Source organism: Schistosoma mansoni, chromosome 2 (assembly GCF_000237925.1).
Source record: "Schistosoma mansoni strain Puerto Rico chromosome 2, complete genome".
Classification (NCBI taxonomy): Eukaryota; Metazoa; Platyhelminthes; class Trematoda; order Strigeidida; family Schistosomatidae; genus Schistosoma; species Schistosoma mansoni.
Genome location: NC_031496.1, coordinates 33,536,623 through 33,550,132, shown reverse-complemented (window position 1 = coordinate 33,550,132; position 13,510 = coordinate 33,536,623). Strand labels below are relative to the sequence as shown.

At 35.8% G+C, this 13,510-nt stretch overlaps 2 protein-coding genes across 2 annotated transcripts in view; both read right to left on the bottom strand.

Moving 5' to 3' along the window:
- Positions 1–7,662, bottom strand: part of Smp_131630 (protein kinase) — a gene marked incomplete at both ends in the record, with an annotated part of 38,502 nt that extends 30,840 nt beyond the window's left edge. Inside the window, 3 exons of the mRNA XM_018796434.1 lie at positions 4,582–4,732; positions 6,972–7,094; positions 7,526–7,662. Of these exons, the coding sequence (XP_018650647.1) occupies positions 4,582–4,732; positions 6,972–7,094; positions 7,526–7,662 (411 nt within the window). The remainder of the gene's footprint in view (positions 1–4,581; positions 4,733–6,971; positions 7,095–7,525) is intronic.
- A 4,317-nt stretch (positions 7,663–11,979) lies between these two features.
- On the bottom strand, positions 11,980–12,537 carry Smp_017240 (hypothetical protein; the record flags this gene model as incomplete). The annotated part of the gene is made up of 2 exons (XM_018796433.1): positions 11,980–12,164; positions 12,528–12,537. The coding sequence occupies 2 exons, from the start codon at positions 12,535–12,537 to the stop codon at positions 11,980–11,982; spliced, it is 195 nt and encodes a 64-aa protein (XP_018650646.1).
- Between the last annotated feature and the right edge of the window lie 973 nt (positions 12,538–13,510).

The following is a 13,510-nucleotide window of genomic DNA, read 5'->3' as shown; positions in this document are numbered from 1 at the left end:
TCTGATATCATCGCCACTGTGGTGGAATTCTAAAACTCATCAGTAGAATATGGTAAGGACCTTGTCAGAGCTTGAATAAATATACGAAGTGCTATAGTAATAAAATTAGTCTTAGAAGGAGTTTCGTAGAGATTTCAATATAGTTGAAATCATGAATGAGACTGGTAGGTCCTGGGTTCGAATCTTACGAGGAGGTATCGTGGATGGGCACTGCTGAGGAGTCCCATAATAGGACGAAACAGCCATACAGTGCTTCCAGTTTTTCCATGGTGGTCTAGCTTCAATTGACTCATGATTGAACTATATAAAATTGAACTTTAGTTTATGTACCAGGATAAAGAGAAAAGTGAACACACACATTCACTCTTTACTTACTGTTAGATCTTAAGTTTTAAAATTATTTTGTATTTTTTTTTTAATTTTTCCAATCCATTCTTTTGTTCTTCATTCATACCCTCAATGTCTAATCAACTTCTTCAACAATAAAACTAATTTTCATAGTTCAAATCATGAGTTAATTGAAGCTAGACCACCATGGAAAAACTGGAAGCACTGTATGGCTGTTTCGTCCTATTATGGGACTCCTCAGCAGTGCCCATCCACGATACCTCCTCGTAAGATTCGAACCCAGGACCTACCAGTCTCATTCATGATTTCAACTATATTGAAATCTCTACGAAACTCCTTCTAAGACTAATTTTATTACTATAGCACTTCGTATATTTATTCAAGCTCTGACAAGGTCCTTACCATATTCTACTGATGAGTTTTATATATCAAAACGATAAAGTTGTCTAGTACTTTTCAGTTTTCAGTGGTACTTTAATTACAATCAATTTCTAAATCATATAATCTATATTAACAAGTTGACCCTGAAGTTGACCAGAGTAATATATTGATGTTAACAGCAATCTACCTAATTCCGTCAGACTAAGAATACTGCAGACAGCTGAGGCAATTGCTATTCGGATCAAAAAGCCAGAGCTTTGCATATAATCTATATACTAAAAAAATGTTTTTTTAATTATTGTCTGGATATTAAAATTGAATATTTGCAAAATGAACAAGATCAAGGTAATGAAATGTTGGGGTTAAAATTGATTGATCAATAAGATTACTACTCATCATATTTTAAATCCTAAACAGGAAGGGGGGGAGTTAATAGTTGAGATCATGAATCAATTGAAGTTAGACTACCATGGGAAATCTGGATGTACTGAACAGCCGTTTTGTAATATATTGGTTTGTGTAGTTTAAAAAAAAAATATTTTCTCAGAAAAATGTACACATACATTAATGTGTGTTTGCATGTGTGTATGTATGTGTGTGTGCATGTAAGTGTGTGTATGTGTGTGTGATAAACAAACTAAATGAAAATCAGGTAAAAAAAACAAACAAACAACCAAACAAACAAAACATTCGTTAATTTAATCGTCTGTTTTTCTTTTCAATGTTCATATGAGCTTCACTCACAATAATAATAATAATAATAATAATAATAATAATAATAATACAGTTTAATGTAGTTGAACACTCGTCTTCATAAATGAGTATTATCCATGAGATTTATACATTCGTATAATCATAGTTGAAATCATGAGTCAATTGAAGCTTGACCACTATGGAAAACCTGGAAGCACTGGACATTCGTATACACTTATACATTCGTATAAGTGTAGTAATAATAATAATTAATTGTGGATTGGTTGAAGTCAGACATTAACACCGTCGGATACCGGCCGGCTCAGTGGTCTATCAGTTCAGTGCTCTGGCGTGAGACTGATAGGTCCTGGGTTCGAATCTTACGAGGAGGGATCGTGGATACGAAAAATCAATGAGGAGTCCCACAATAGGACGGAACTGTCTTCCACTACTTCCACGTTTTCCATGATGGTCCAGCTTCAATTGACTCATGATTTCAACTATGAAAATAATAATTAAACTGAAATATTAATATATTTTAATTCATGTGAAAATAACAGTTAGGGTTTTAGTGGAGATTTCAGTATTTTTCATAGTTGAAATCATGAGTCCATTGAAGCTGGACCATCATGGAAAACGTGGAAGTAGTGGAAGACAGTTCCGTCCTATTGTGGGACTCCTCATTGATTTTTTTTAGGAAATGGGACTCTCTTTTTGGTCAATTCAAATGAATAAATGAATGTTATAAGTTGAATGGCATCAGTGATATCCTACTGTTTATTTACTTAATAATCATTATTATTATTTAAACACGTAAATATTAGTATAAAGAGGCACTGAATATATATATGCACCACAGAAGTCATTTGATTTGTGTGTAGACTCTGATACTGCCTGGGTGCCTAGACCGAAGTAGGTGGTTTTATGAGAAGTCTAACACTTTCCAAGCCTTTGACTTAGAGGTCTAATCCACAAGATAGTGAATCGATCTTAGGAGATCCAATCCCATGGTGATCGACAATAGACTTATACACCATTTGTCGCTTCAGGATCATGGAGCTCATGTACACCATTGGTTTGGAATCAGGGTTTTCCAACTCCCCTAAATGGATTCCCTGTAGCCACCAACCCGGTTAAAGCGCCGGACATTCACTTTTCGTCCTTTCAATTACGTAAAGAACGCCGCTGCCGCCAGAAAGCAGTGAGTAGGACTCTCCTATCAGTGGCTGTATACACGATGCCATGTGAGAGTATTTCGAGAGGGAGAGTGGACCCTCCCCACCCTCGGCAGTACCAGGGAATTCGGGGCCATCCTACTGTTCAGATTGATATTAGTGACAGCTTTTCTGTGAAGAATATGTACACGATAAGATATATATATTTTTTTCCTAAATACTTTTGTGGTTAAAGATTCTAAATGTTATTCATATATCTATGTAGTTTTAATTAAGTTCATTCATTCAGAACAGAGAACAATGGTAGTAATAGTGAAAGCATTAGAATCTCAAGCATGTTGTCCAAGGATAAATAGATTATGGCTATTAGTATAGTCCAAATGTGAACGACGACAAGTACATCCGACTGAGGTATCTCAAATAAAACAAGATGTACGTCCTGGATCCCATAGCTAGTTAAAATCTGTCTATTCCATAAGGTTAATACATCAAAACAATCCACACAGAATGCACGCATATCAACAAAGACTTAACGACAATCAATCCAGAATATTAATGATGGGACAATTTAAATCCTTATGAATAATAAATCTGTTTCTAGGTTCAAAATCAATTTTACCAGCTTGTGTTTTTATAATAGCTGTATCACTGATATTAAGACGTGTGGTTCACAGATAGATATACAATAATCTGAACTTGGTTATTAAATTACATTATAAGTTAAACATATCTCGGTACCTATTCTTACACTCATCTAAGAATTTATGCGGATGATGCATTAAATTGTTCCACTCGGGCTGAATAAGGTTTTATTCAGGACTGACGATGAAACTATAGTTTCCAGTTTCTACATTATCTTTAATTCAGCCTAAAAACAGAGCAAACCAAAACAGATATCTCCAGCACAAACCTAGCTTATTCAAGGTATTGAAAAATCTTAAATCCTCAAAATCACAGTAACTGACCAATTTATGTTCCGTATTTGTTACAAAGTTATCATCAGGAGACTTGGACGTCTTTGATTACGTCTAAGAAAGATTTGATTATATTCAAGCTAGGATGGTGTTACAGATAGCATTGTAGTCGTAAGTCAATACATAATTAGTTGTATAAGCCATCTCAAACCACATATTACGTAAAATACACAATTAAAACACTTTAAAATTAAAGAGCTATCATAACAACAGAACTTATCTGAAGCGAATTTTCTGCTCAACCTTAATAATTACCCAAGGCAAATGCATCTCAATTTAAATACTATTCTAATTTAAAAGAATATGGTATTAGTACTATTATGCCCCGATAAGGATAATGAATGGTAACTTTGGGATCTATTATGAACTAATACTATGCATATATTTTCTATCGGATAATTGCTAAATAACTAAACTGTTCATATTGATGTCCCCCTTATTATGAGCTTTATTTTGACTTATGAACTATTACTAAACGATTTACCATTCCTGAGTTAAACCCAGTCTATTAATTGCTGTTCCCCTTATTCACAGCAACATTTGACTAAAAATTGTACAACTGTTATTTACCATTTTACGGTAGGATGTGGTCTGTTTGATTGGTATATAAACTCAGTATGTTTGAAATATAATGATCCATACCGCAGAGGCTGTTCTGGACTTGACTGGTTGGGCTAGGCAGAAACAGGACCGACAAGTGCTCTAGACTGCTCGTACGGGTTTCGTGTGCCGCTGGTCCGACAGATAATTCGCTGCTCTCTGATTGGCAGTATTGTCACGTTATACAATAACAGGGAATCCACTCAGCTACAAGTTATGACAAGTACATACTCATGGCATATATGTATCTATCTTCACATCATATTATCTGTTCTATTCAACAACTAGAAATGGATCTTTATCTTCAGAACCATTTAGTTTCAAACAATTCAATGACCAGCAATTGGAATTGAGGGAGTAAATTATTTAGCTTCAGTTAAACCAACGTGATAAGATGTTAGTTAACTTACATTCCTTTGAATATACTCATACATAGTACCCATGGAAGGACGTTCATATACCAAGGCCAAATTTTCAGGATTTATTAATCGATCACGTGATTCGTGAGGAATATTGTATATTATAGCCAATAGGTTGATGATATTTGGATGATGTACACAGCTAAGAAAAATTAGATTAAGAACAGTGGTAGAATAAAAATCAAATCGTTGATTTATTTATATGACTAAGTAATAATAACCGATCTTATGTATGGTTTTCTAATGAAAATCACTAGTTAATTTTTGCGCCCTAAAATTCCCTGGTACGACCGAGAGTAGGGAGAGTCCGCTCTCCCTCTCCAAATGCTCTCATATGGCCACACGTATACAGTCACTGTTAGGGAAGTCCTACTCAATACCTTCTCGTGGCATTACTGTTGTTTACAAAATTGAGAGGACGGAAAACGAATTTGCGGCGCTTTAACCGGGTTGGTGGACACGGAGAGTCAACCTAGGGAAGTTGGAAAACCCAGACTCCAAACCAATGGTGCACATGGGCCCCAGTATCCTGAAGGGACAAATGGAGTATGAATCAATCGTTGGTCACCGGCTACCATGGGAATGACACTGTCATACTTATCATCGGACAACAGTCGTAGTGTTTCTTGATATCAAGGCTGCCTTCGATTCGTTGGACAGGAGAAAACCATCTGCTTCGGTCTGGGCACTCGGACAGTATCATAGCCCTCACACAATTAAATAAAACGACAGTTTTTTGTGGCGCATATATATCTGGTGCCCCCTTGTACCAATATTTATGTGTTCAAATAAATAAATAAATAAACTAATTAATTTTCGCTATATTATGGTGAGCTTAGATATGTTAGTATTTTAATTGAATGTATAAGATAATGAATGACGGTAGAGATATGAACTAGTACTCTTCACGACCTATATTCAGATTCAAAATAGAAGTGTGCTCGTGGCAAAAAAGAAACTGACTGCCAATTACTGAGTTGAATGTCATACTCCCACCTCTGTTTATTTTAGCTAAGGCAACCGAATGCAATCATAGTTATAGCATTTCAAGTCCTCGAAGTTTGAATTTATGCTTCATTGACATCTGATCATGATTGCACAGTGGAGCATTATAGACAATTTCAGAAAAAGCTTCCCATTGGTTCCATAGAGAAACTGCTTTCTATGAATGAAAACTTTCGTATTTCACTAATATTTAGTCATTTCATAAGATTTATTCAATTTCCGTCATTGATACTGATCGACCTCAATGGTTAAAACTTTCTCCCATCGAAATTCTACAAACGTAACTAATCCAAGATGTTTCAACTTTAACTGTCACACATTCTTTGTTGATTCATTGTTAAAAGATAAATTATTTTATTATTTATTATTTAAACACATGAATACTGATACAAGGAAGCACCAGATATATATGCGCCACACAAATCAAATGAGATTTGTGTGAGGGCTGTGATACTGACCAGGTGCCCAAACCGAACCAGGTGGTTTTCTTGGGGGCCACAACCGGAGCCTTTGACCTGAAGGTCTAGTCCACAAGGTAGTGGAGCATCGTGAGAAGATGCATTTTCATGATAGTCGGTGACCAACGATTGATTCATACGTCATTTGTTCCCCCAGGATACTAGAGTCCATATGCACCATTGGTTTGGAATCAGAGTTTTCCAACTCCCCTAGGTGGATTTTCCGTGTCCACCAACACGGTTACAGCGCCAGACATTCACTTTTCGTCTTCTCAATATCGTAAACAACAGTAATGCCACGAGAAGGTATTGAGTAGGACTTCCCTGGCAGAGGCTATATACGCGTGGCCATGTGAGAGTATTTCGAGAGGGAGAGCGGACTCTCCCCACTCTCGGCCATACCAGGGCATTTGGGGGCTAAAAGATAAATAACTCAAACATTATCTGTCAAGAATAACATGTCTTGAAGTGTTATCACTAGTTATCATAAGGCATGGATTGGATTGTTGTGTATATCAGCACTGTGGTACTTAACCATTGTGGTTGGAACTGGATTGAATCCCTGACGAAATAATCTGATGTTCCTAGTGGAATCAAATGTTCACTCACCTGAAAAATTCCAATATCGGATTGAAATAATGGGCACTACCTAGTTAATTAGGAGAAAATAAAATGCATTATTCTCAGACCATTTAGTTACTCGCAAGTTTCACTCTCAAGTTATGTTACTTTGCACTAGTAAAATGATGCACTTAATAACCTGAATATCATCGAAATTCAGTAGCCTGTTCGTGAAACCATAAGCTATGTTTCGTAATTGTTGATATTCATCACCCAAGTTTTCTTAAGCATAAAATGATATAAAACATTATAATTTAAAACATAGGGGTAGTTTACATTGATCAACATGAAACTAACCTGATTACTTCCAATTCCCGGATAATTAAATTTCTCATAACAGTTTTACTTTTCATATCAAACGACTGTATCATATCTGAATTAAGTTGATTCAAGAGAACGGATATTCCAAACCATTGTTTGCTAAGTAAGAAAAACAATTGTAATACACATTATTCAAATGACAAATAATCTTTGTATTTTGTATTTCATAATGTCACAGATTGTTCACTTCACTAAGCTGACTTAACTCTTGTTTTGATCCCATAGTAACAATCCTAGCCTCTGAATCGAGTTTGTATGATCAAAAACACTTAACTGTCAAATGTTAAGTAAAAGGTTTCAATTTCTTCCTATTTATTTTGGATGATGGAGTCAGATGTTTACACTAGTTTCTACATCCAGAAATATTTACCTTTAACACAAGTTCAAAAAAAAGAGTATTTGGCGAGTAAATTAAGTTTCTTCTAGACCAGTGAGATTGAATTAAGTTGACTAATACAATTAATCTCAAGTGACAGGCAGTACAAAGTGGCTTCATACCAGCGAAACTTTTAATTCAACTATGCACTAACCATTGTAGATCTAAGTGAGAAGTGCTATCTGATATTTTCTTCACAAAATACATTGTTGCCAAGTCGACCAATTGATTATGAATGATAAAAATTTTAGCGACATTAAATACTATTTTATGACGAGGTGAAAAATTCATTTCAAACAACGTTAATCAATATTTATCAGCTTGAAATTTCATAATTATTTGCATTCAGTCTAGTACTACTCTACCTAGCACTTAGTTGTTACTGTGTTCATTTATTCTTATGATGGGATGTCAATTCAATTGAATACCAGCCTGAACAACCATGCTCGTTTCTTCTGTTAGCTTATAGTCGAAAATTGTTTTAATTTACTGTAAATAAGATTTTATAAAATAAACAATTTCAGACGAACATTAAAAGTGAACAACGAATAAAACCTATCATTAAGAATAATGTTATAAGATTTTTACTGAAATCAGTATTCTTAGAAAAGTTACACCATATTTTTACTCAGCTAGTTGGAAAATAAGTAATTCATCCTAATAATGCCCCCAAATGCCCTGGTACGGCCGAGAGTGGGGAGAGTCCACTCTCCCTCTCGAAATACTCTCATATGGCCATGCGTATATAGCCTCTGCCAGGGAAGTCCTACTCACTGCCTTCTCTTGGCGAGGTATTGTTTAAGAAATTGAAAGGACGAAAAGCGAATGTCCGGTGCTTTAACTGGGTTGGTGGACACGGAAAATCCACCTAGGGGAGTTGGAAAACCCTGATTCCAAACCAATGGTGCACATGGGCTCCAGTATCCTGAAGGAACAAATAGCGAATGAATCAATCGTTGGTCACCGGCTACCATGCGAATGCATCTTCTCACGATGCTCCGCTGCCTTTTGGGTTAGACCCTTAGGTCAAAGGCTCCGGTTGTGGCCCCCAAGAAAACCACCTGGTTCGGTTTGGGCACCTGGTCAGTATCACAGCCCTCACACAAATCTCATTTGATTTGTGTGGCGCATATGTATCTGTTACCCGTTTGTACCAATATTTATGTGTTTAAATAAATAAATAAAATACATCCCAATAATCTGTGATTATGTTAGCCGAAAAAAGCTAACACTCATTTTTTCAACTCCCAAATAGTATTGATTCAATTCACTAATTTGTAGTGAATACAATGAGAATAAACATTGGAAATACTCATCGAATGATAACCAAATCTTTCGTTTCTAAGTCATTTTATTCATATATTTCATGCTTTTATCTATTGTTACGTCATGATTCTTGTAACACAATATATTCCACTGAATTATTACCCCCACAATAACCTTATACTTGTCATTTAAAATCTAAAATCTATGCTACCTAATGAAGCTTAGTTAAAGGGTAGGCATTAAATAAGGGATACTATTATTTTGTTGACTTTTTTTCTGATAAATTACTGACAGATTATCTGATAATGCAAATTACGTCAACTGTTTATGCAATTGTCCTTTCTTGGGGGGGTATGAGAGATTAAATAGTTCAACTTTTTGTTAATGTTTGATTTACCAGTCTGAAAAAAAAGCAGTAGGACTTTAGCTGTTTTTGAAGTAATGCTTGTCTGGTAATTTGAATGATTTTGCCACAATAACTGAGAAAATTTTGTTCGTTACAGCCATAAATAACCATTTAAATCCGTTATGGTGAGCAGGATTTTCAGAGCAGTTAGACGTGGAAAGTAGTTCGTTATATACCAAATGTGTCGAAGATATACACACATGATTGACTTTATGTAGATAGGAGGTTAATATTTAGCATTTATAATATAGCCGTAAATAATGATTAAAGCTGATTATAAATTAGATATTCGTCAAAATTTGTACCATACATTTAGGACCATTAGAAAAGTATTATCGAATATAACGCATAACTATGTCGGTATTTAGTTAAGCTTAGCAACAGGCTTCATACCGACACATGTCAGCACAACTAAGTTCAAAGTTTAGTGATGCTATGTATCTTCGCTAAGTTCCAGTTGTTATTCTATGTTAGTCTTTGCTTGTTACGTATTCTGATCGATCTTTAGTAGACATCACGAAGGATATCTACTTTACGATTGTAAGTGAAGTAATCTAAGTAAGTTCAATAAATCTGGGAATATCATACTTCATTAAGCTGTCTCGGATATGCCTGTGATGTGAAACATCCATAAAGGAAGTGGCATCTATTTGTCTAGGTTTTTGTATACATGCTTCTTTATACAATCAAACAAAAACAACGCACCTTCAGACCAGGCTGAAACGTGTCAACAACAACAACCCACACTACACTGACGACATGCTCTTCAAAGCTTTATCGTCAAGAATCCTGACTGTCTATATATTTTTCCGGATTTTAGAACCCTTAATACGAGGGGTATCTTTTTCGGATTTACAACTCACGTTGTTAATACTGATGTGTGAATTACATACTTGTGTCTGCTTACGTTCCCCATGATTTTATTGATATCAGTCACCTAAAATGTGCAGACTTATGTAATCGGATTCTGAATATAACTTTGAATATAGAAAATAATGATACTAGACGTCTTCTCAAACCAAACCTGGGGACAGGGTAAAAATCAGAAGCGAACTACCTATATGCTGAGTAATTAAGCCACTAATTTACGACTATAGTAAATGAACATTTTGATCACCACCCCATAGAAAAAGCCTAATTTTCAAGGACACATATCCTTCTATCTAGAATATCTTGGAGAGATATAAATAAGTATATATATGTATGTGTTGAGAAGTTTTCATTGTCAACTTTATATATATGAGAGAATGAACAAGATATATCTTATTCAAACGAGCATTATTACAGATGTTAAAAGAACCTGATAAATTATGGTCCTAAATATCAATCAGAAGATTAGGACAGCCAATACAAATGTTTAACAAATAGGTAGATGTAAAGCAAAAATGAATGATGATAATGGATACCTTGTCTGCAGTGTTAACAAACTAAATAACCGCACTTGCATAAAATATAACAATGAGTCTAATCAAGATCTCAAGGAGAAATAGTGGTGAAAATAGTTCAGGATGTAATTAAAGCAATAATGTACAGTCTGATATACTTGAAACAAAATCAAAAATGTGCAAAAATCTGCCGAATACTAGTGAGAAAAAAAGCAGTTGACGCTAAAGCATGGTGTTTCGTCTTTTTTAAGATCAGATTTTCACCATACTGTTTTTCACTTACTGTCGAAGCAAGACCTCAGACACTATTCACTGTGGCGACTCATTTACGCTAGTTAGTGACTTCTGTCTTCATTTTCTAAATTCAAAATACTAAAAAGACCACTAGGAGATGTCCACCTTACTGTCCTTGTAGGCTTTACTATCACTACCACTAAAACGAAAAACATAACACGTGAAGATCGAACTTCAAAAGCCAAAAAGCAGTAGAGTCGAATTTCTATACTACATTGGACATACAAACCTCGTAAAACTGATGACAGATCAATGGCTGTCTTTAAATCTAGGTACTATCATGTTGCAAATTGCCAGCTACTGTTAACAAGCACATAAAATGACACATCACTGCGTATTATTTCGTTGCGACGAGACTATTGTTTATAAAACCTATTTAGAGAATTTATTTCTTTCGAAAGGTTAGATGACATGGTTACGAATAAATCACACTGATTTCTAAATATCTACAAATTTCTGTTGAATTTTGGTTTGAATATTATCCTACGGATTCATTTATTTCTTTCCAATACATAGTCTCGACTGGATTTTCGTTTCGGCCACTGATATTACAATTAATTTAACTCTTCTGCTATTAATCTTCTTGATCTCATCGCTCTTTACTGATGTGAAGAAATTTGATCCGGAGCACACTTTAACCGGGATGTATGTCAGTTGGGATCTATCGCTTTACACTACGGATGATGCGGGACAATGATCTTTCAGTTAACTACGTTCATGACTCAACTAAACATTATATCAAACAAACGGATTAGTAGTTTACGTTCTGAATCAACAACTAAATGTATGAATAACTTCTGACATTATAAATGAGAACTATTGAACGCAAGGTGAGTTGTTCCTTTAGATCAGTAGTAGTTTACAAGTCTGAGATCTAAATGTTTTATTTTAATAATAACTTAGAGACGGCCAATATGACTAATAAATCAAACATTCTTACCAGTATCTGTTAAAAAATTCTCCTTTGTTGAGGCGAGAATGTATGGGCATATCCTGTTCCGAAGCAGGAACACGATGAACAGGTATGAATGAAATAAATTCTCTAGGAAACTGTGGGTGATCGAAGTTGAACTGAAAGGTGATTAACCGATAAAAGACAAATTTATTATCATTACCGAACAAAATGGAGTTATATACTTCGAGTTGTTCTTTGAATGTCTTTTTCGAAGTCTTTCGACAGATCGAAGGTTTAACCTTATCGATTTTTGGCTCTGTTCACCTTTCAGCTTTGACAAGTCACCTATGAGGCATGGTAGTTTAGAAGCGTCTCTCATCGTAATATAACTTAGTACACTTTTCAGCAGATTGATGAGCCTCAAGAAGGTCAGCAGCAGTCATACCTAGACTGTTTTTGTAACTTTCATCTGCTCCGTGTGTGAGTAACTGTCTCATTACATCTGTATGTCCTCTAAAGGCAGCTGAATGAAGTGGTGTATTTCCTTCTATAGTAGGTCTAGAATACACGATAAATTTTCATTCACATATTCTAGCTTGTTCGATAACTCACAAATTAGGATCAGCATTTCTGTTGAGAAGAACATCAACAATTTCTGAATCTCCGTAATATGATGCAACGTAAAGTGCAGTTTCGTCAAACTGATTGACAGTATTTATATTATAACCTGAACATAATTTTTTGAATAAATAATATATAATACCGTTATTTATAAAACTGATCAGCGCGTTAATATCTCTAGTCAACACAAGATTCTGCAACCTGCCGCCGCCTCGACACACAACATGGCACATCACAACAGAAACAGAGAGCAATTTTAAATGCGTCAACCGAACATAAGGTCACGTACTGCGACTCATATTTCAACGAGCCACAGAAAGTCAAACAAAAGCCACTCAGGCTAAATGCGATCTTTTGCAATTAATTCAGACTTTTAAAACCATTCTTATAATGTACTTATGAACGGTGGAATTGACATTCGTATATTTGCAAGTAATTCCTCATTTTAGATAGATAAAATGGTTTCAAATGGTTGTGGACAAAATAGAAGAAGCTTTCGCTTAACGGGCCTCCGTATCTAGTAGCAGTGGATCGCTGGTGCTGGTATAACAATCAGCAAGGAAAATCCTCTCGAAACTACAGTTATCCGAACTCAAAGTCGACCGACACAAAAAACAACTCGGGAAACCCAGACAGCATGCGTTAACGGCAACCGTAGCGGGCAAATATAGCAGTCTGTTATATATCACTGATGTGATGACGAAAGTTCTCTACATCATCGACGCTGGCGCGGACGTAATAGTTCTCGCAGCGAACTCCAACGCCCGACTGCACTAACCGGTCTTAAACTTACAGGCGGCAAACGGAAAACCTATCGCCACCTACGGTAAACGGTACGTTTATCTTAACGCGGGTTTATGCAAACCCGGCCACTGCATCTTTGTTGTTGCAGATGTTTATATGGACGGTTCATACCGAATGGCGCGTCCCTCGTGAAACGTCTACCAAACCAACTTTGTGGAAAGGCGAACTCCATCCATTTTGACGATATCTCGAAAAAATCATTCTCCATAGTTAAGTAACTTATTGTCAAAGCAAAACTGCTCGCACACCAGGACACCCAAGTACCCATCAGTATCGCAGTGGACGCATCCAACTTGAAAGTCAGAATGGTTTTACAAAAATGGTTAACAATACTTGACAACCTTTTATATTCTTCTCAGGTAGCTTACTAGACACTGGATCGAAGTATAGCATGGCCAGTAAGGAACCCCTAGCCCTGTATCGTGCTGTACGGCACTTTCAACACTTGTTGAAGACCGAGAATTCACT